The following is a 23,022-nucleotide window of genomic DNA, read 5'->3' as shown; positions in this document are numbered from 1 at the left end:
TTCTTCAAGCTTGAAGCGAGGGAGGTATTTTTTTCTCTTCAGGTTTAGGGTGGAGTGTAATTTCTCCATACCTCAAGGAAGGGAAGTATACTTTCATCTATATTTACATAATTAACTCCCCAAAAAAAAATAAATAAATAAAATTGGCATATCGTGTCCTTCTTTCAATAAATATGTACATATGTGTTGTGGATCTATGGTATGTTTCCCTCTAATTTGGCTTGAACTATGCTATGTTTCCTACAATTAGGTAATCCACTTTCTTGAATTATTGACTTTATCTGAATTTATTTGTTTTATGAGCAATACTATAATCACAAACTATTTTACAACATTTTTACAAAATGTTGATGTGGCCAACCTCTTATTAACTTTCATTTAAGCCCACAATTAATATCACTTTTTCATTTACCAATAATCATTTACTACATCAGTAGTTTATAAAAAAATTTGTAAAATAATTTGTATCTCTAACATTATTCTTGTTTTATTCAAATGTTGCATGCTTAGGAAGGAAGCAAGTCTTATTGGGAGGCTCCTTGTTAGAAAATGGCTAGGTAGCATAAGTGGAGGCTAATCAACTAGATTATGTGGGCTCTGCTACTTAACACATTCATAAGCCCATACCTTTACTTCGATCATAGAGTATGATTGAATTGGACATTTGCATACAAGTCAAAATAGCAATTCTTGGACCTAGACCAAACGATAACTTCCATGTCCATTCTAACCAAAAGTTAGATGCGTACTCCCAAATCCTTGTCTAAGACAAATTTACAAGAGCACCAAGAATTGACATCTTTCTATCTTTTTCCTTTTCTTAGATCATGGCATTGAATTTTTCATTTCTCTGTCAACATAAGGAACTCGTAACTTCTGAAGTAGTCTGTGTGTGTTGCTTTCATAAAGGTATCATGGTCTTGGTGGCAACTAATCTATATATATCTAAAAGCTGAAACGTAACATTTATTATTCTCACGCTCCTATTAAGTTGCATCAATAGACACATCATCCACCTATTTCCAACTCTCTCTCTCTCTCTCTCTCTCTCTCTCTCATATTTTTAACTATTTTTCTTCTTATTAATCCCCCAAAATATTGTTACACTATTTCCAACCTTTCACCTCCATTTTACATTTTCATCCCTCCACTACTATTTACCTTAATGTTACTCTTCCTCTATCCCTTTATTCTCCTTTATTTTTTCCTCTTCTTGTTCTTACCATTTTATTATAAATTTTCAATTCTCTTACATTCTATGCATAGTTTTCCCAATTCCCACACAAAAAGGTTCTCTCTCTTCTCTCTCTCATTTTTTTTTTCATTTTTTGGTGAATTTTATTTATTTATTTATTTTTATTTTTATATCTTGCATCTCTATTTTAAGTTGATTAACTTTTGTATTCTTTAAAACTCTACTTTGGGTTGATGTGATTTAATTTTGTGTTTTAAAGTTGTTATCTTTTTTTCTTTTATTTGATTTCATAAATGTTGTCCTATTGCATTATAAAGATAACATATTCAAATATAGTGTTTTTCTATTACATAGCATGACTATGATAATTTGATGTTTATTACTATAACTTTTTACTCTTTTTCATCTCATCTAATTCTCTATAAATTTGTTATTATCTCTCACATTCTCTCTCGAAAAAATGATCTCTCTCTCTCTCTCTCTCTCTCTCTCTCTCTCTCTCTCTCATTATTTCTTGCAATTCTACTTTGGGTTGATAAAACATTTTTTTATAACTTTATTTTAAGTTAATACGTTTTGATATTGTATTTTTGAGTTCCCCGACACAATTAATCTATCTCCCTCTTATAACATTGGTTTGATTTTTGTTTAAGTTAATACTTAGCTATTTTGGAAGTATGAATTTGAATTTATATCAAAACACAATATTAACTATGCATTTGAAATAATAAAAGGTAATTTTGTCATAAGTTTTGATTATCATGATAATCTCCTTTTTAAGAAAATGAATAATTTGAATAATTTATTTGAAAATTAAAAAGTTTAGTTATAGAGAAAAAAATTGGAAAAACATAACACGCTATAACATAATTTCAAAGAATCTGGACCAACTCATAAAAGAATAATATCAATCCAAAACTACACAAAAAATAACAGAATGATACATTGGTAGAGATAAAAAGATAAAAAATAATTTCAGAAATTGTTTAATTTTTAGAGAAAAAAATTTATTTTCAACAAATTTTAAAAAAAAATTATACATTATATCATAATTATAAAATAATTATTCATTCCCATGCATCGTGAGGATTTGCTGCTAGTATGTATAATATATGGTATACCGTAAAAATATTTGGTCTAAAAAGAATAATACAAATGGGAATGCTTTCCATATGATAATTTAAATATTCCCTTTCTTTAAATAAATAAAAAATAATAATAATGATGCCATGATGGTAAGATCAATTTTTTACCATGGTTTTACAGTGTTCCCAAAGGACCCCCATAAAGTGTACTCTAGGTACGGCAAGAAGAAGAGACGAAGGACAGCTTTTATAATTGGAAAACAAGGGGTAGTTTTGGAATGCTGCGAGAATATTAGAATAATTGCACTGTTGATCGTCTTCAAGACATGAGCATGTGACCCACATCACAAAATATGGAAACCCATATCTGGCACTCATATATATACAATAAAAAACCCGTTGGGAGGAGTTTAAAACCTTAACCCCAGGACCCGCTCCGAAACCGGATTAGTCGGCCCAGTGGGTTCGGATACCGGTTGGGAAACCAAAAAAAAAAAAAAAAGTCTAAAGTTATATACAGACAACAAAATAATTATAATAATAATGCATATAAAGAATACCAACTGTTTCAGCAGTTTCATAAAAAATTATAATAAAAACTACAAATTTTCTTGTGTCAGATTGTTGGCTCTTTTTGAAAAGATTCAGGACAGGACAAAAACAGAGATGAAATTAACTTTTCCAATCTGTTTTTCTAACAACAACCCATGTTCATGTTTCTCTTTTTCTTGTTATTTCTTTATCAAGGGGAACCACATTTCACAAGCTTACTCATTTGCTAGTCACATTTTTTCTGGGTTTGAATCTCACTGGTGAGTTTTAGTATTCTTTCCATTAGTTACACATTCCATTGCTACCTTTTGTTTTTCCCTTTTGCTCCAAAGTTTTGTACTTCTTCTTGGTTCAGATCTGCATTATGTCTAGCCTAGGTGTGTTGGATTGAGATGATTTGTCATTCATTCATGGTTCTGCTGAAACCTGAGTTAGTGCATGTTATTCAAGTTGTTGAGATATCTACATATCTATGTTGTTGTATTGAGTTTTCTTATGAAGTTTAATGAACTGATCATCATGGTTAAAAATCTTGGAGATGGAAGTAGTAACTGTGATTTAAGAGCTGGGTGTTTATGTTTTTTTGTCTAGATTGTGTGTTCTTGAACATTGGGTTATTGTTGTATTCCATCAGGCTTTCCCTTCTAGCTTGAAAATAATATAAAGAATTCTTTAGGAAGAAGGGTAATGGAGAGGGTCCAATGTTGGGAAGTCTTTGCTCTAATGTCTTTGGTGATAATCTCTGCTTTTGTTAAAACTGGAGAAGCTCAGTCAAAGTCTTTTCTGATAAATTGTGGTACAAATTTTAGTGTTAATGTGGATGGTAGGAGATGGGTTGGTGACTTGGTCCCTGATGGCAATCTCAACCTCAGTTCTCCCAGCATTGCTGCATCCATTGCTGCGCTAAGCGATAGTTCAAATTTTGGACCTCTCTACAGAACTGCTCGGTTTTTTACAGATAGTTTGAATTACACTTTTGAAGGAATTCAAGGGAACTATTTCGTTAGGCTCCATTTCTGTCCATTCTCATTTGGGAATTACAATGTAAATGAGTCTGCATTTGATGTTGTTGCAAATGGTCTAAAATTGGTCTCAAAATTCAATGTTCCCAGTGAGATATCACATAAGAATTCAAACTCGCAGAGTTCAGGAAGCAATTCAAGTTCATTCTTTTTGATTAAGGAGTACATTTTACCCATCAATATGGATGTGCTTGTGGTAGAGTTCTTGCCAGTAAAAGGATCATTAGGGTTCATAAATGCCATTGAGATTGTCCCCATTGTAGATAAGCTTTTTGCAGATTCAATTAGTAGAGTGGGTGACAATAGTGTGAATTTGAGTGGAAGGAGCATCCAGACCATGTATAGGTTGAATGTAGGAGGTTCTGAAGTTAAATCCAATCAAGATTCAAATCTTTGGAGAACATGGGAAATGGATTTCAGCTACATGATCACAGCAAATGCTGGCTCAGAGATCAGTAACAGTTCGAATATTACCCATGCTTCCACGAATGATTCCTCTGTGGCTCCTCTTCTTGTTTATGAAACAGCAAGAACAATGTCCAACACTGGAGTCCTAGAGAAAAGGTTCAACATGTCGTGGAAATTTGAGGTTGATCCTGATTTTGATTATTTGATCCGATTACACTTCTGTGAGCTGGTTTTTAATGTACCAAAGCAAAGGATTTTCAGAATCTATATAAATAACAAGACTGCAGCAGACAATTTTGATGTTTTTGAGCGATCAGGAGGGATGAATAAAGCATATCACCAGGACTACATTGATGCTGTGTCATCCAAAACTAAGACACTTTGGATTCAACTAGGTCCTGAGACAGCAGCTGGTGCTGCAGGAACTGATGCCCTCTTGAACGCGTTGGAGATTTTCAAGCTGAGCCAAGGTGGGAGCCTTGCCTATGTAGAGCCTTATGATTCTACTGGGAATTCAGTAGGCAATTCAAAAACTAAAATTCTTTGGGTGGGTATAGGAGCCGGTGTAACTTCTGTTGTTATGCTCGGAGTTATAATCAGCTTCATCTATTGTTTCTGCAGACGCCAAAGAGAAAAATTGAGTGATACCAAAAACAACTCTCCTGGTTGGAGGCCATTATTCCTTAATGGGTCTATTTTAAATAACTCAGCCAATGGCAAGAGAGCAACTGGAAGCCAATATCCATATGGATCTGTGGCCTCTACTAGGGTTGGCAAACAGTTTACACTGCCAGAGATTTGTGCAGCTACAAACAATTTTGATGACAGTTTAGTGATTGGAGTAGGAGGTTTTGGCAAGGTGTACAAAGGAGAGATTGAAGATGGCACCCTTGTTGCAATAAAGCGGTCAAACCCACAATCTGAGCAAGGTCTGGCTGAATTTGAAACAGAGATTGAGATGCTTTCAAAGCTCAGACACAGGCATTTGGTGTCCATGATTGGGTTCTGTGATGAACAAAATGAGATGATTTTGGTTTACGAGTATATGGCAAATGGGACTCTTAGAAGTCACCTCTTTGGAAGTGATCTCTCACCATTGACTTGGAAGCAGCGATTAGAAGCATGTATCGGTGCTGCACGAGGACTTTATTACCTTCATACAGGAGCAGACCGGGGAATAATCCACAGGGATGTTAAGACGACTAACATACTATTAGATGAAAAGTTTGTAGCAAAAATGTCTGACTTTGGGCTGTCAAAAACTGGTCCTGCTTTGGATCACACCCATGTTAGTACTGCAGTAAAAGGAAGCTTCGGATATCTAGACCCTGAGTACTACAGACGACAGCATTTGACTGAGAAATCTGATGTTTACTCTTTTGGAGTAGTGTTGTTTGAAGTTGTTTGTGCTCGAGCTGTTATAAATCCAAGCTTGCCTAAAGATCAGATCAATCTTGCAGAGTGGGCAATGGGATGGCAACGGCAGAGATCACTAGAAACTATAATTGACTCTCGTCTAAAAGGAAATTATTCTCCAGAGTCCTTGAAGAAGTTTGGAGAGATAGCAGAAAAATGTCTTGCTGATGAGGGGAAGAACCGGCCTACAATGGGGGAAGTTTTGTGGTACTTGGAGTATGTCTTGCAACTCCAGGAAGCTTGGATGTGCACCAATAATGCAGAAAATTGCTTTTCAAGTAGTCCAGCTTTGGGGGTTTTAGAAGAAGCAGCAGTAGAAAAGAAGCAAGAACCTCACAGCTTAGATGAAGAGACCAATTCAGGTGGCAAAATGGTATGCCAAGAATAACTTGACACCCGGGTAATTATTCAATCAGATACCGTGAATGGAGCTGATGAGCTCTCACAGTAAACTTGCCTACATGACCAGTGAGGAAAAGATATTGCATTCAATTCTATTGCATTATAAATTCTTTCATATTTGTTTCATTAATTTCAATATGGACTTGATTTTTTATTTTTTATTTTTTTTCTGTTGTACCGTTCATATTAGCCTACTAGTGAAGGAGTAAATCATGAGGAGATCATCATAGTGTTTTAAACAATATTCTTTGTCATATATGTTGCTATGTTCAATTGAGTTTTTAGTCATATTTTAAGCCCTTGCTTCTGAAAAGGCTCGCTAATATTCGTAATTATTTTTGTGTCTTTTGAGAGCAATTGCTTTAATAAGGTTCTTTCTTTTTGATAATCTTTGTTGGTGAGTTGGTTGGTTTCATTGTTTAGCTCAGGTTATGTTTTATCAATTTTTCATTTTAGGACTACTTCACACTTCACAGCTCCAACTGTCGAGAACTCTGTTGGGTTAAACCATTAATGTATTGACTGGATTTCTCATGGCAAATTTTTAGCCGAAATGGCAGCTCTCATGTGGCACCAATCCCCTCCAAAACCTGCAAACATTGGTATTGTTTTGGATTGGTAAGTTCCACAAGCACCTAGTAGGTTTTGAACTCACGACCTCACCCTCCACCCAGTGCTTATAAGGGAAGAGGTTAATTGAGCCAGAGCTCATTGATTGCAAACTACGGTATTGTTGGAAAGTGGAAGCAATGAAATATATAGGGGGAAAAAAATATTATTTTTTACCTATACCTTTCCTTAATCAATATTACGAAAAAGATATTTGTAAGTGTTCGAAATTGTTTTGTAGTGAACACAAAACACACAATATCCATAACTTATATGTACAAGCAAAAATTGATGGACCTTAAAAATTAAAAAATAATTAAACAAAATGATCAAAAAGAGCTATTTTATTGTGTATTGATCTTTAGTTCTTTACAACACCACTCTAAATTGATTATCTAACAACATGTAGTGTCTTGTTTATGGATACATTCACCCTTCATAAGACAACCCTTGTAATGGTGGCAACCTTTGCCAAAGGTTGTAACCTGTCATCAAGAATCACACTTACCCACCAAGAGTCACAACTCTTGCTAATTGGCTCTTCCTTATGGGTATACCCATTGGGTTTAGCTCAACCCAACATTTCTGACAAGTATAATATCCATTGAAACACCAAAATGAGGCCTTTATAAAAATACCCTCGAATGGACCCTTTTGGTCCATTCACCTTTGGGTCCATTCACCCAAAAAACAAAAAACAAAAACGAAAACTAGGTAGCCTTAGCTCTTAGCGTGAGTCCAGAGCCCATATTTTGAATTCTAGGCCCGCTATTGATACTTTAGAAAACAAAAACGAAAAGTTGTAATAATAACTAATAAGTACATATGGAAAAGGCATTCTCACTGCTATGATAATTTTCTCGAAAATGCTTTATAAACTCCTAGCTCAAGTGGAATTCGTAGCATGATTTTCAAAGGCTTTGTCCCTTATTATCTTCATAGTCTATTTAGTTGTATCTTCTACCAAGGTTAGCTCAATATAGTCTTTTTAAAATAACTAACCAATACTTCTTTACATTAGACATTTCAAGTTCAAACTTCAAATTCACTCTCCCCAACTATTAATAATAATAATATGATTAATTCACTTAATGGTAAATTGGGTTGGATTTTTTTTTTTTTTTTTTTGGAAAAATGCTAAAGCTAGTACAAATTATAATAGAAAAAACTTATAAATTGTGTGGTAATATATGAGATTGGTGGAACTTCAACATGGTAATAAAAGAATATTTGAATTATTTATTATAATTAGTTACACATCAATTTATAAAATATATGTAGTAAAATTTGTAATATCTTTAAAATAACTTTAAAAAAAATGCATTTTCAAAATGGAGGAAAAAGTGAGCTCAATTTCTTTTATAAATAAATTTAAAAAAAAAAGACATGTTGCCCCCACATTTGGAGAAAGTATTTCTTGAGATGGTCTCGTGAGACCTGTTTCTCACAACATGTGGCATTTGGATAATGTATATCATAAGTCATAAGGCCTCTCTCTCACATGTAAGACCCACATGTATGAAATTCACACATGTTATGAAAGAAATGTTTTATGAGACTGTCTACACTTGGGAGCCATTCTCTAGTATGAATTGTAGGTCATGGCCTAAGTGGCCTAACCCTAGGGCTCACCCTATTTACTTCTATATCTAAACAAATGTAACTTAATACATATAATAATAATATATACATGCAATAGAATTTTAATCAATAAAATAAACAATATAGATTTTATATATTAAATAGTAAAAAAATACGGGAACTGCGGAACTAAATAAATATACTTATTCATCTTTTTACACGAAATCTTGTGGCAAATAAAGAGACTACTTTATTCTTCCCATTCATTCTTTTTGGATGATCTTTCTTCTTCTAAATGAGAGTGGGGAATAAAAACCACAATCAACTTCTTACTTTTTTATGTCCCACAATTATGCTAATTTAGAAACTTAAGGAGAATATGGTGGTAGGTTAGAAAAAGTGATAACTAAAAAATCTCTCTAAATAGGATTTGAAGTTTGAACCTACAAGCATTGCGGAACCTCTAAGCTATATGTTTAGTTTTACTTTTTTATCACCTTGTTTTGTCTTGGAACCCCACAACCTCAGTATGAGCACATTGTTCCTTTAACCACTGTGCTATTCCAGTTATGAATTTATGATAAAACTGTACTCCTACGTGTTGAAGAAAATTGTGCAGGAAATCGGAAGAAGAAAATTAATGGGACTTCCAGAAGTGTCAGAAATATAGAAAATTATTAAATACTCTAAAGTACTATAAATGCATACCCTCACTTCTCACATAAATTGTAGGTCTCACTATAAATTTAATTAGCAAAACCCACAATTATGTGAGAGAGAGGAGTATTCTGTAATTACCATAGAAATATTATCCTTAAAAGCAATACTTGTCCTCATTCGAAAGAGTTTGTTTTCGAGTTACAAGAAATTTATCTCCAAAGTGTAATAAAATTACAGACAACTATTATGAAGTTTTTTCTTAGAGTTTTCATATAAAATTGTGTATTTTAGTGAAATGGTGAGTGAAAATGAAATTTGAACTGCTTCTATTTCAAGCTCTTAATTTATAGACAATGAATAGTTGCAATTGAGAGATATTAACACTTCATTAAATTGGAACCCCACAACCTCAGTATGAGCACAATGTTCCTTTAACCACCGTGCTATCCCAGTTATGAATTTATGATAAAACTGTACTCCTACGTGTTGAAGAAAATTGTGCAGGAAATCGGAAGAAGAAAATTAATGGGACTTCCAGAAGTGTCAGAAATATGGAAAATTATTAAATACTCTGGAGTACTATAAATGCGTACTCTCCCCTCTCACGTAAATTATAGGTCTCATTATGAATTTAATTAACGGGACCCACAATTATGTGAGAAAGAGGAGTATCCTATAATGGGAAATGCTAACGAGTGCCCTTAGGGCACTTGTTAATAATCTATTTAAAGAAAGTTTTTATGGGAAATGAAAAAAAAGTAATTAATATTTTGATAGTTTTTTCATTTCCTATAAAAGTGGTATCAAAACTTTCCTAAAATGGATTATTAAAGAGTGCCCTAAGGGCACTCGTTAGCCTGACCCATAATAATTACCATAGAAATATTATCCTTAAAAGCAATACTTGTTCTCATTCAAAAGAGTTTGTTTTCAAGTTACAAGAAATTTATCTCCAAAGTGTAATAAAATTACAGACATCCATTATGAAGTTTTTTCTTAGAGTTTTCATATAAAACTGTGTATTTTAGTAAAATGGTGAATGAAAATGAAATTTGAATTGCTTCTATTTCAAGCTCTTAATTTATAGACAATGAATAGTTGCAATTGAAAGATATTAACACTTAATTTAAATTGGTAACTGTTTTTTTTAAATGAATTTTCATAATGCACATTGTTAATTCATAATTTTAAAAAATAGTTTTATCTTATTAAGTAATTTTTTATTTATGTATGTGAAAAAATTTCATTAATTATGATCCAATGGATCTCATCTTATTTTAGTAAAATTAAAAATCATGTGTGTGTCATAAGACACATACATGTTCTAGAGTCACATGTCCATAAATTCATACAGTTTGTTTATTTATTAGTATTTGCGTTATTTTACAAATTTTTATAATCTTTCCATGTGAACTTATTTATTTATCTACTTCATTTCTCTATCATAATTTAGAACAGATTTATAGTAGTTTGCAATTTACTCTTTTAAAAATCAATGCATACATTTACTTATGAATTTTTCTTTAAAAAAAAAAAAAAAAAAAAAAAAAAAAAAACTACTGTCTTCTATGTACTATCATTTTTCTTTTTCCTTTTCAAAGCTAAAACAAAATAACTCTTATCTTCTTTTTTTCTTTTCTTTTCTTTTCTTTTTTTTAAAGCAAAAACAAAATAACTCTTATCTTCTTTTTTCTTTTCTTTTCTTTTTTTAAAGCAAAAACAAAATAACTCTTATCTTCTTTGTCTTTTTTTTTTTTTTTTTTTTTTTTTTTTTATTTTTTTTTTGTATATTGATTTTAAAAGCAAAGACAATTTTGCTAAATCCTTGTTGCTGATTACATTCAACTCTCTCTCACACATGGCATATATATGTTCTATGCCACCATGTTGTGTACATGTGTATCAGTTAATGTGATTACATTCAATTATCTTTCACATGTCACATGTGACACTATTCCATGCCACCATGCCTTGTACATGTATATCAATTAATGATTTAATAAATTAACTTTGTACATGTGATTCAATAAATCAAAGTAGATGTACATGTGTATGTAATTATAATCCAAAGAGTTGATTTAGTGATTCTCAATGTTTCATAAAATTCATGAAATTTTGAATTTCAAAATTTAAGAACACCCTCCTTAAATTGACAAAAAAAAATAAATGTCAATGTATCCACCATAAGTCCTATTTGATAAAAAAAAATGTAAATAAAGTGTAAATTCCCCGACCAAAAGAAAAAGAAAAATGTGAATTAAGCTTTGACATTTTTTTTTTTTTTTGCTTTAATTTAACAAAGAGAAACGTCCTATACCTACAAATCAGCAATCAAATTTGGCATCGATTCGATACATAACTTCCATGTGAAGAGTGAACCCACCACCCATTAAACAGGACAGTCTATAGTGCAAGTTGTAGTTGTAAAAACTAAAAAAGTGTAATAAAAAACAACCCGACCAAAAAGAAAAATGTGAAAACAGTATATCGTGGGTCTTTTTATCAATGTTGATTTTATTCATCAAAAAAATCAACGTTGATTTTAGCAGTAAAAGACAAATAACGAAGCGGCGATAGATTGAACAGTAGTAGACCTTCTTTTTTTTAAAAAGAACACACTACTAATCTCCGACAACAACTCACACTATTTCCGTATTCGGACAAAACAGACATTTCACTCTCTCTCTCTCTCTCTAGTAAGTAACTAACAGCAGTTAACAACCTTTTTTAGTCTTCTCAAACGACATCGTTTGTTTCACCTTTTTATATATATAGTACTAAACTAAATAATCACTCTCCAATTCCTTAATTTTCTCTAGAGACTGGAGTGGAGAGCAGAAAGCTAAGCTGAAAAAAAAAAAAAAAAAAAAAAAAACATGATGTGTTTTAGAGGAGGAGTGTCTACGGTGATGATCGCTATCTACGGGCCGTTGATCTTGATGACCTTGACCATGATGAACGCTGACCATTCAGAATCCCACGAATTGCGACCGTCGGATCACGGCCTGGAGTTCCAGACCAACACTCCCAGCTCATCAGACTCAGAGAAGTCACCGCCGCCGGAGATGATGTCGTTTTTCGGCAACTCTTCTTCTACCTCGTCCGACGTGGCAATGCCCAAAGCCCTGAATTCCAATTCCTCCTCCTCCTCCGCCGCCGGCGACGACGACGACACGTCGTGGTGGGGCAACAACGCTGGTCGCGGTAAGAGTAAAGACCACGTGAGGGACGTGTTGTTGGTGGGCAGTGTAGCTTGTGGTTTAACCGGTGTCGTTTTGTTAGTGATTTCTGCTTTGCTTTATATCTTCAAGTTTCGAAAACAAAGATCGCCGTCGCCACTGCCACAACAACAACCACCACCGCCAACACTAGCACTGCCATCGTCAGCAGCATTATCTTGTCATGATAATGATAGTGGTAATAAACTACAAATAGTAGTCCGTGATTCTTATTAAATTCTGCTTTCTTTTTACTTTCAATTTTTTTTAATGTTTACTGTTTTGGTAGTGTGCTAATTCTATGTGCCACGTTCTGTAAAGTGAAAAAAAGAATATAATACTATAATAATAAGCTACATATATATCTTTTTGGTACTTATGCTTAAGGAATGTTCATATTTTAGTTTGCTTAGTTTGTTGGACTTGGACATCAATTTGTTGAGATCAGGACACTGGTTTTTGGATAAAATGACATTGTCATAAGTTGTTTTTGTTTAGAATACCTAATTGAGTCCAAATGAGCTCTTTTCTTTTTATTTTTCTTTTTCTTTTTTTATAATTTGAATTTATAATATATGCATTAGAATAATTACTCATTATTATTAAATCAAGATGTTAATTGGTTTCTTTTCTATGTAATCGAGATTTGATTTTAAATATCTTATTCTATAACAAAAGAATTTACTTGTTGAACTAATCGAACCCACAGTTTAATTGTCTACTTAAATTACTAGTAAAGGTAAATTGATTTTTCAACAATGATGACGAAACATGGGTGTCACTTCATTATCCTGTATTTTTGTCATGGTTTGTAAATTTTTTTGGTGACCTTGAATTTTTCTAGGTGGAGAAGAACTTTATAATGAGAAACAAACTTGTAAAATTTAAGCTCAAGGGTCGTGTTCTACTACCCTTTGAGTAAGAAAATAAAATTATTGAAAGCATCTAATAATAGTAAGATCTAGTCGAAATCATGGGAGATCCATGAAATTCAAAACTTAGTTGGTAGGACTTGATGAGAGTGTTTTGTCATTTGGTCAAAAGTAAAAGATGAGTGTACCTTTTTTATAATTTTACCAGATATATAATGGTGCTAGTGTTGTATGTATCTACCGTCCTTAACATTCGGTCAGACTCTTATCTACCACATAGAAATGTTCCAGCTAACGCCGAACAGTTAGATATTGTCGGTTGCTAAGGTTTGATCCAGCTCAACTTATTGAATTGGATAATGCCTTTTTTAATACACTGCCTAAACTGATTTACAATTAAGGTTTCATTTTTCTATTTTGCTCAGCACATAAAAAATAAATAAATAAATAAATCTCGTTTCCAAAAGAAAAAACAGATATATATTCCCCTGTTCAAATTTTTAGATTATTTCTAATAGATGGGGTGAGAATGCTAATAGACTTAAAAGAGTGATATAACATTTTTTAATTTTTTTTGGGAAACTTTGATAGAGATGCAACATTCTAATATCTATAAAAAAATAATAAATAAATAAAAGAGAAAATGGGTTTGTAGCAAGGACAAAGCTTAGCTCTAGTGCTCTAGTGCTAATACAATACAAACACATGTCCAATTTTTGTCACGTGTCCATATCATGTTGGCTCCAATGCACTAGAGACTAGAGCACTGGAGTTAAGCCTTGCCCTTGCAACAAAATACACATGTTTGGGTGACTAATAAAGCTTAGCTATAGTGCTCCAATGCACTAGAGCCAACATGATACAAACAAGTGTTCAATTTTCGTCACGTGTCCGTATTGTGTCAGCTCCAATGCACTAGAACACTGGAGCTAAGCTTTACCCTTACAGCAAAATACACACATTTGGGGGGCTAATAAAGATGAAACCTAGTATTATCTTTATCCACAACGAGTCTCTGAAACAAATGAGAACATTGCCAAGGTTCTAGATCAAATAGAGAAGATAATGAAATGTTCAATTTTCGTTTTTCCCCAAATGACGTCTAAAGTATGGATGAAATTGATAGTGTAACCAGTTTCATTATGTTTACCTATGTTTTACACCATTCTTTTGTTGCCATCTTTTAAAGAATTTGACTTTGAGATCGTACCTTACCTACTTGTGTCACATCTGGTAATACCATAAGTTATATAATAGTAGTACTCACTTAATGGTCGTCTTCACTTGTCCAATATTCAAAAGATTGAATGCACGTTGAAGGAGCCAAAGCTCTCGAACAGCTGGCAATGGCAACAGTTCATGTTGGAACCATTTAAACCAATGTACCTTTCAGGAGAAGCAGATAACACATGGTGCAACACATCATGATATAATGAGATAATGTAATATAATCATTTTCAAGCAACTAAACTCACACTGCTTTACATTTTGTTGTATTAATATTAAGTTCCAAGCGGATGATATATATTCACAATGTTTTCGTGACCGCTACACCTGTGAGGCTTACAAAGTTCGGACAAACCTATACAAAGTCGTGTGTACTGATTTGTGTCACTCATACAAATTTGATAGCAAAAAGAAGAAAAAAAAAAATCAAATGAACAAATACAAGTGAAAGAAGACAGAGTACTGTATCATTCCATATTGAGTAACACAAATCAATATTACAAAAATTTTTATTAAAAGCAATGGGGAAGAAAAAAGAATAAATATGTACCTATTGATCAAGTGGCATCCACTCTAGTTCTAGATCTAGTTCTCCGCATTCCACATTCTGAAGCTTAAGAGACACCGCCTGTTTCACCTTGCCATCAATAATGTTGACGGTGCTATCATCCTTAAGGGCATTGTCATGTGATTTCAGCCATTTTCCAATCTGCATGTTTCCAAACATCCCTGCGTCTCCAAATGCTATTGCAGATGTTATCAGGGGCTGGAGATCGACCTCTGCTTCTCCCATGATATCATCAGATGAAAATGTGTCGTGATCAAACACCCGCTGCAACATGGAAAGTCAAAAGGTCAGATAAACTGTCATATAAGATATAACATTGTCACTTCAAGTTATTAAATTATTTGCTTATTCTAACACTAGCCCTCCACAAAGCACTAGCACATGGTACATGGCTTGCTTCCTTTCAATCTGTTATTTATAAATAAGATGGTCAGTGCCTATTTGACATTTTGACTACTCAAGGAAGAAAATTGGGGAGAAAATGAGCAAGCAAAAGAAAAAGACCAACTATTTAGGCAGAAAATAGCTTGGGTATGAAACAAAGCGAAAGTGCTTAACAGTAATTCTATGAATTAGTATAGAATTATAGATACGAAAACTAGCCCTCATACTTCTAAACAAAGTAACAAACCCTAATTTGAATGCTTAAGAGTAGTACATACTATCAGCACCAGCATAAATTTGATTTTTTAAGGGTAATATAGTAATATAAGTGGGATTGACATCCTTACACATCCAACCTCTATTTTATAACTACAACATCCACTATCAACCAGATTCTCTGCAAAGTAAAAACTGTCTGACTAAAATTTATGGTGTGCAAGCATAAGAATGAGCTGACTGATTGAAAAGGTAAGGTAGAAAGCATGTACCACTGCTTCTAGTTTTACATTGTTAGAGAGATAATATTGTATTAGTATCATTGCATTCTGATCTTATAGAAGTCTATAATATCCTAGTGGTGAGTTGTCTCCCATATATGTGGAATATAGAGTCAGAGGGCTGTACCATATTTTCAGATCCTCTTTTTGAATATTCATTCTTGAATTCTCTTCTTACTACTCCTCACTAACATGGTATCAGAGCAGGACTGAACATATCTGGTTCATCCTTTTCTGCTCACTAACATTCAAAAATGATAATTCTACACACAAGAGATGGCATATGAATTACATATACAAACTACAAAGAACTACCACAATGTCTGAAACTGAAAAAGAACAGTGGTTGGCACATTTCTATAGGGTCTTAAGGGGTAGATTGATTGGTTACATATTAACTGGAGACAACGCTAATGCAATTGGCATACATTGAACTGATTGGTTACATATCAATTCCTTTAGAATGTAACATTTGCATAGAGAATTGAACCCCACCTCCCCCCTACCCCACTATCTACTGACTAAAAAAAACCGTTGCATAGAGGAATTAAACTTTATAGCTGAAAATTAATGGATCAAAAAGCATGGGAAGAGCTCAACTTTGGGAAAATTAAATCCACAATGGAATAGAAAGAAAATTTACTTGAAATGGTCATGAAGAGCAAGGAATAGACAAGCTTACCAGCTTCAAGGGTCCAAAATGCTGAGGAACAGACAGCATGAGTTCCTCATTCCAGACTGGATTCAAGTTGCTCTTTATTATAGTTGTCTGAACAGTCTAATAGCATCAACACCACTTATTATCATTAGGGGAAAAAAAATCATCAACCTGTGAGCTATGTGTTTTGAATAATGAATACATCAAAATGAAGATATATGATCTGTCGTTTTAGCAGGAATTTTAACCATTATCGACCTAATATGACTTCTAATATCAGAAAGTTCTCAACAACACCGCCAAACACAGACAACTCAACTAAGCCTTAATCCCAACTAAATGGGGTCGGCTACATGAGTCCATGGATGCACTCAACTCCATCTAGGGCCACACCAGCAATTAACTGTCTAAAAATCATGTACACACATGCAAATACATTTGTGTGTGTGTTGTATTTATGTTCAAAAACTAATCAACAAAACCTGAGTAGACTTTACAATTTTATGTTCCAAGGGTTGGGTTGTTCGCCCAATACCCCAAAGATAAAAGTGAAAAAGGAACAGTGACTAACCTGCTGCCCAAGAGACAATATAACGTATGGATCACTTGTCATCATATCCCTGATAGCTAAATTTGTGCCTTTTATCACTTTGACCTTCAATAGTCCAATAAATTCTACCATTCCTTCCTGGTACAATTTTTAGGATCAGATAAACTAAAGTTACTCACACAATTTAAAAATTGTCACATTAGACACCTGCCCACTAGAAATTTCATATAATTTGGATACTGACTAAGCCTGGAATTATGGTCCCTATACAAGTTTATCTGACTAATCCTTCTCTTCCTAATGATTTGAATTTACACCTTTGAATTTAAGTCAACAACTGCAGGAAGAAGAAAAGGTTAAGAAAGTTACCGAATTATGAGAAGAATTTGACCGAAAACTATCCATAAGCTTTCTAGAAAAACTTGACTTGAGAGAGCCTTTCTCAGAAGGAAGTGACACAATCCGCAGGCTAGGTTTCAAAAATTCTTGAAGCTCATACTTAGCCCTACAAGGAAGAAAGTAATTAAGTGAATAACACCCTAAGAGCCTGTGATATGCCCAAAAATTGAATATGCTCATCCAACCTGCCATATTAGTAATTAACTGTAGAATCACGAAAGTCTAATGGTTAAAAAATAAAAAAATAAAAGAAGAGTATGAACAGGACAAGGCAGACAATGGTAGGACAAGTAGGATGGTTATGGTAAATCCATCCGAGTACCTTGCCCACCTGGTACAGGGCAACCAAACACACAGAGATGTCTCAGAAAAGTGTCACACAGATGTATGCTTAAAAAATTATAAATCATGTCTAACCGGATGAATTTTGCACGCAGCTCATGACTGGCATCTGGCCCAGGCTTTTCATATCCTCCAGGGACAAAGGCCTCATAAATTGCATTAGCAGAAGAATTTCCTCCGACTTCAACCATCGATTCAATTTCATCATCAGACCACTCATCCAATGTCACAGACAAAACCTAAAATACCAAATTAATTTTGTTCAGATAAAAGAATGTTTATGTGCATGTGTGGGACTAAGGAGAGAAAATAAAAAAACTTGAGCACCAAAAAAAGAACATGTTACCCATTATTGAATAAAGACTAAACTTGCCTATAAGAATTGACAAAGTGGCTAAATATATACATCAAATTGGAAATTATCAACATAAAAATAAAAATTAAGCAATCATAAGCAAGCAGATTCCACCACATAGAATAATCATAACTATCAACCATTTAGTCAGAAATAACTGAAATGTTTTTCTGAACTGGTAGAAATGCTACATTAATGGAAAAAAAATTAAAGGTGATTAATCCCTCCTAAATTAACAAAATATAAGAAAATGTAAAGCAAGGTAGATTCGTTTGGTAGGAGAAACAAAAATAACCATCCTACAAAACTTGTATTTCCTTGATCTCTATTTGTTTTCACATGCATGGACAATTTAAGCTTAGTAAAGAAGAAAAAAAATAACCATGACCATTCAATGAACCCTAAAAAAGTGTTCAGGGTGTGGGTCAATGTTTAGACTCTGGGTTGACCAATGGCATTAGCATGATGCCAAAAATCTCTCCTTAGTTAATTGAACTACAATGTGCAATAAGTTCATACGTCCAGTAGATATCATATCACATGTGGCTATAGGCAACTAGTTGCCTTTTATGTTTTATAATTATTGTGAGAACAATATAGTAAAAGGTGATTTGGGAGCAATTACCTTTGATATATGGGTACCAAGGCTCCTGTGCACACCACAACATTTCAAGCATATAAAAACTCCAATATTTGCTGACCTGAAAATGAATTTATAACCAATTCCTCAACAAAAGAAGATGATAAAGCAAAAAAAATGTGTTTCATGACTTTGAATCATTTTTTGACTTGCACAGTTCATGCACACGATGTCGATTAAAAGATCACACACAAAATCCTCACCTTTTAATGCTTATTCTCAAGCATGAAATATCAGTTGTGACAATACACACATGACATGTATAGTTAACAAACAAAAGTGTCAAGGTGGAGAACTTACGCCCATTTAGGATCTGGGGCACCACAATCAGCACAATAACGATTATCTTTTTGAAGCAATAAATCTTTTAATCTTTTTTTACCTGTACAAGAAAAGATAAATAATAAGTAAGTTGTACAAAACGATATTTGATGCAGTCATGGAAGACTAGTTTATTCCTACATTGGAATTTTTTTCCATTTCAGATTTACTTTATTTGGTCAATATGTGAAGTACAATTGAAGCAAAGGCCACATAGTTTAAATGGTCTAGTTATATGTATTGTAGGGTTAAAACAATTTTTAAGTTACTTTTATTTTATAAGTAATAGTTAGTTTTGCATGTAGGGATGAAACTGTAAATTTGTAAATCCTGCAAATTTGGGTATTTGGGTAATTTATTGAGTACAGAATTATCTAGGAGATTCTAAGTATTTTAGGTCTATTACATTGAATAAAAGTTATTTTTTATTAACTTATTGACTAGTAGGACTAGGAGATCTAATTCTATTTGGAAAACTTAAGCTCTAGGGTCTATATTAGAGTGTCATTGTACTCAAATCAGAGATGGAGTCGATTAATAAGAATTGATGATTTAGTTATGAAAGACACGCATATCCTAGTGTGATTTTTCTCTTTATTTCCTTTCTTCTCTTTCTCCTTCTCATTTTCATGATATTGTTCACAGTTACCATTCAAATAGCCCCAAACATAATAAATTTCTCTCCATTTCTTTTTTTTTTTTTTTTTGATAGGTAAGAAAAAGTAAATTGAAAATACTACAATTTGGATAGCACAAAGTAGTCAAAAAGTACAAAAAGAGAAAAGAAATACAGAAAACATAAAGTTAATTACAAAAAAGCAGAGAACTAACGAATAAAGGGATGCCTTACAACCACAAAGCAAGCCCTTCCTCTTACCTAATAAAACCCTAAAACTCCATATACTTTCTCTATCAAATAGCCATCAAATAACTCATCAAATTTTCCTTTAAATCCCAAACACAACCACTACCTAGAATTTCAAGCAACTTAGTTGCATCAAAAAATAGCATTCTTGCCTTTTTCCGCATCATCAAGCTCTAGTCAACGAGCACTAGATTTTTCTTCTACAACTCTTAACCCTAGATCAACTAATTCTCCTAATACTAAATCCACCACAAGCACACATAGATAGATTCCCTAATTTGTCCTCATCTTTTCCACATATTTTCAAGTTTTATTCTAAAAAGGCTTATGAGCTAATATCATACCAAAAACAAAATAAGGAGGGGTAGTTGTGTACAAAGCCTTAAAAACTTAATTGAAAAAATGTATAATGAAACAAGACATTAGCCACAGATTAGCCATCAGAATAGACTAGGAAGTATAAAATCTTTAAATTTGTCAGAATTTTAATTTTCAACAGAAGAACAGAAGATTTACTAATGTGCACTAGTCTAGTGGCTGGTTCTTAAATAAAAGCTTTCTTATCAAAACACAGATGTACTAAAAACTTGCTTTGTATCAAAGCTGATTTCCATGGAAATGGTACAAAAGAGGTGGCAAAAAAGAAAAGAAATTATAGGAGGAAAGCAAAATATTAAGTCACTCCTTCCTCTACAAGAGTACAACACCCTCATTCAACAGCATTTAATTTAGAATTGTCAACTAGCAGCATAAAAATCCACCCCATGCTACACTAAGAGGCCCCTACACAGGTTTAATTATTTTTTATTTTTCAGGTGCTTGTCACTCTTGCTCGTTTCCCTTTTTTCTCCCCCCTTTTTGCATTTTATGGATGAGTGACTGAAACTTGGTCATTGAGGAACTTCTTCAAATCATCAGAAACTGCAATTGTGTGAGCTACCACTCTACTATTATACAATTGACGTGCATATACTGATGCAAAGATGCAATCATTACCATTGTAACGAGATATGAAAGTGCCACATACTCAAGCATATCTATGCTCAACAAGTCAAAATAATTAAAAATTTAAAACTTTAGCGAATGGTACACCCTGTGTTGGGTGGGGGGCAATAAAAAGAAAAAACAAAACACACACTGACATAATCCCAACAATTTCTGAAATAGATGTTGCAGTACTCACTAATTCCCTACAGTTACTGAAATAGATGTTACAGTTTAAAGGGTGCATTACTTAGTATCAGTAAGGCTATCCAATCACTTAGAGCCCACTGATGATAGTAGAACACTTGAAAGAATTACAGATACCTGAAGCAGGCTTCCCAAAATCCAGTGATTTGTTACTCATTGCTCTGCTCATAGCTCACAATCATCCAACTTAACCTAGCTCTTCCAAATAGCCTGGACAGCATGACCCAAAAAAGGAAAAGGAAAAGAACCCATATCAGAAAAAAAGTTATGCTAAAAAACCAAGAACTCACACCCGCATGTTAATTCTCAAAATTATAACTTTTTCAACAATCAATCAATAATTAGTATGGATAAAACAGGATTAGCAGATTAGAATAACACAAACCTCCAAATAAACTTATTTCTAGATCATAGATATCAAATTGACATATTGACATACATTTATCAAAAAATATATATCAAATTGACCTATGAGAACAAAAAACTCAAACATTGTAACAGAAAGTAGCTAAAGAGAATACCCAAACTAAGCAGTAACTCTCAAAACTGTGTCTGGGGTAGTGGAGATCAACAGCATGCAATCCAATTATTGAAACATTCACATCTATATCTTATTGAATCAATTAGTCAAACATATATCTCTTGTCTTGCTGCTGAGAAAACGGAGCTAGAATCTTATTAATTTCGACAGCTTTGGCAACCCAAAACTGACCAAAAAAAGAAAAACCAAGGCAACCCAGACCGGGTCAAAAGACTCAAAACGTAATCCTCACACTAGTGGAAGAATATATTTGATTTTGCTAAAGTCCCAAAAGATGGGAAATCCAATAGGACTCGATATTCAAGTATCATTCACAATCCTACGTTTTCTCAGCAGCCAAACCCAACAGAAAACGAAAAAAAAAAAAAAAAAAACCAAAACTAAGATAAAGGATCATACAATGATGAAGGATAAATGGTCAAAGGTTCAGAAAAAAATGGTTTTTGACAAATAAAAAAGCGTTCCCATCACAGGTTTTAAATGATTGCCACCATTAACACCCACCAGGAAGAAAAAAACACAAACACACACACAAAAGTCAGAAATGAATCAATGATGAAATATATAGAATGAAAGATCTGAATATATATAGAGACAGAAAGAAAATTCACCAGCGAGGAGTATAAGGAAATGAAATGCCTGGAGTTGAAATCCAAAGAGCCCTTTTGAGAAAAATAGAGAGGTGTGGAGGTGGTGGTAATGGTAATGGTATTGGAATGGAATGTTCAGACCCTTGGGAGATGGAAACTCAGTTTTCGTTGGATATATAAAATATAATATGTGTTTTTTGTTTTTTGTTTTTGTTTTTCTATTTATTTACTCTTAATTAATTTCGAAGAGTCAGAGGTGGGAAAATATAAAAGGACACGCACTGCACACACATATATTTTAAATGAAATGAAATACTAGAAATCAATGGAGCTTGGAATTGTTTTGTCCGCCTTGCTTTGAATCCCTTCCCCACACGAAAATGAAAATCCAATCACCATTTTCGTCGTCTTCTATGTTTGAAAAATGCCACATGTTGATGGTTGAATGGCCTTGTAAATAAAGATGAGGACACCTCAAAATCATATATACACTTTCAGTTTTCTTTTGTTTTTTTAAGTACTTTCCCACTTGCAACAGCTTGGATATCTCCTAGGTTGTCGTTGTAAATTCTAATACTTCAAAGATAAAGCTATGAATTTTCATTTTCATTTTTTTAATAATTTTTTTTTTTTTTCTAGAGTTTGACTTTTTTTTCTTCTTTTTAGATATTAAAAATTTGGAGTATAAAATAAAACACAAATTGACCAAAGCTTTAATTACAAAATATAACAAGTTAATAATAACAAATTGACACAGCTACGATTTTTATGATCCATATTTTATTCCATGACATATAGAATACCAATAGATTAAGTGAATCGAACTTGATAGTCAAATCAACTAATAATTTTGTCATTCTCAAAAAAAAAACTA

At 33.2% G+C, this 23,022-nt stretch overlaps 3 protein-coding genes across 6 annotated transcripts; 2 read left to right on the top strand and 1 right to left on the bottom strand.

Annotated features, from left to right (window-relative positions):
• The first annotated feature begins 2,901 nt into the window (after positions 1 to 2,901).
• Positions 2,902 to 6,457, top strand: LOC126726672 (probable receptor-like protein kinase At1g30570). The gene has a single exon (XM_050432001.1). It carries the CDS (start codon positions 3,520 to 3,522, stop codon positions 6,064 to 6,066), a length of 2,547 nt encoding a protein of 848 aa, XP_050287958.1. The 5' UTR covers positions 2,902 to 3,519; the 3' UTR covers positions 6,067 to 6,457.
• A 5,128-nt stretch (positions 6,458 to 11,585) lies between these two features.
• On the top strand, positions 11,586 to 12,523 carry LOC126726671 (uncharacterized). The gene has a single exon (XM_050432000.1). The coding sequence runs from the start codon at positions 11,807 to 11,809 to the stop codon at positions 12,383 to 12,385; it is 579 nt and encodes a 192-aa protein (XP_050287957.1). The 5' UTR covers positions 11,586 to 11,806; the 3' UTR covers positions 12,386 to 12,523.
• A 1,562-nt stretch (positions 12,524 to 14,085) lies between these two features.
• On the bottom strand, positions 14,086 to 22,372 carry LOC126726670 (probable ADP-ribosylation factor GTPase-activating protein AGD13). Of its 4 annotated transcripts, none has more exons than XM_050431996.1 (10): positions 22,170 to 22,372; positions 21,135 to 21,227; positions 18,941 to 19,022; positions 18,626 to 18,701; positions 17,721 to 17,884; positions 17,274 to 17,409; positions 16,926 to 17,042; positions 16,379 to 16,474; positions 14,798 to 15,079; positions 14,086 to 14,360 (listed from the first exon to the last, which is right to left on the bottom strand). In XM_050431996.1, the coding sequence occupies exons 2-9, from the start codon at positions 21,184 to 21,186 to the stop codon at positions 14,798 to 14,800; spliced, it is 1,005 nt and encodes a 334-aa protein (XP_050287953.1). In that variant the 5' UTR covers positions 21,187 to 21,227; positions 22,170 to 22,372; the 3' UTR covers positions 14,086 to 14,360. The 4 variants fall into 4 exon arrangements, with proteins under 4 accessions (XP_050287953.1, XP_050287955.1, XP_050287954.1 ...); XM_050431998.1 differs by lacking the exon at positions 14,086 to 14,360 and adding an exon at positions 14,391 to 14,406; XM_050431997.1 differs by lacking the exon at positions 14,086 to 14,360 and adding an exon at positions 14,487 to 14,602.
• Between the last annotated feature and the right edge of the window lie 650 nt (positions 22,373 to 23,022).

Source organism: Quercus robur, chromosome 5, assembly GCF_932294415.1.
Source record: "Quercus robur chromosome 5, dhQueRobu3.1, whole genome shotgun sequence".
Lineage (NCBI taxonomy): Eukaryota > Viridiplantae > Streptophyta > Magnoliopsida > Fagales > Fagaceae > Quercus > Quercus robur.
The sequence above is the reverse complement of the archived record's forward strand: the minus strand, read 5'-3'. Positions and strand labels throughout refer to the sequence as shown.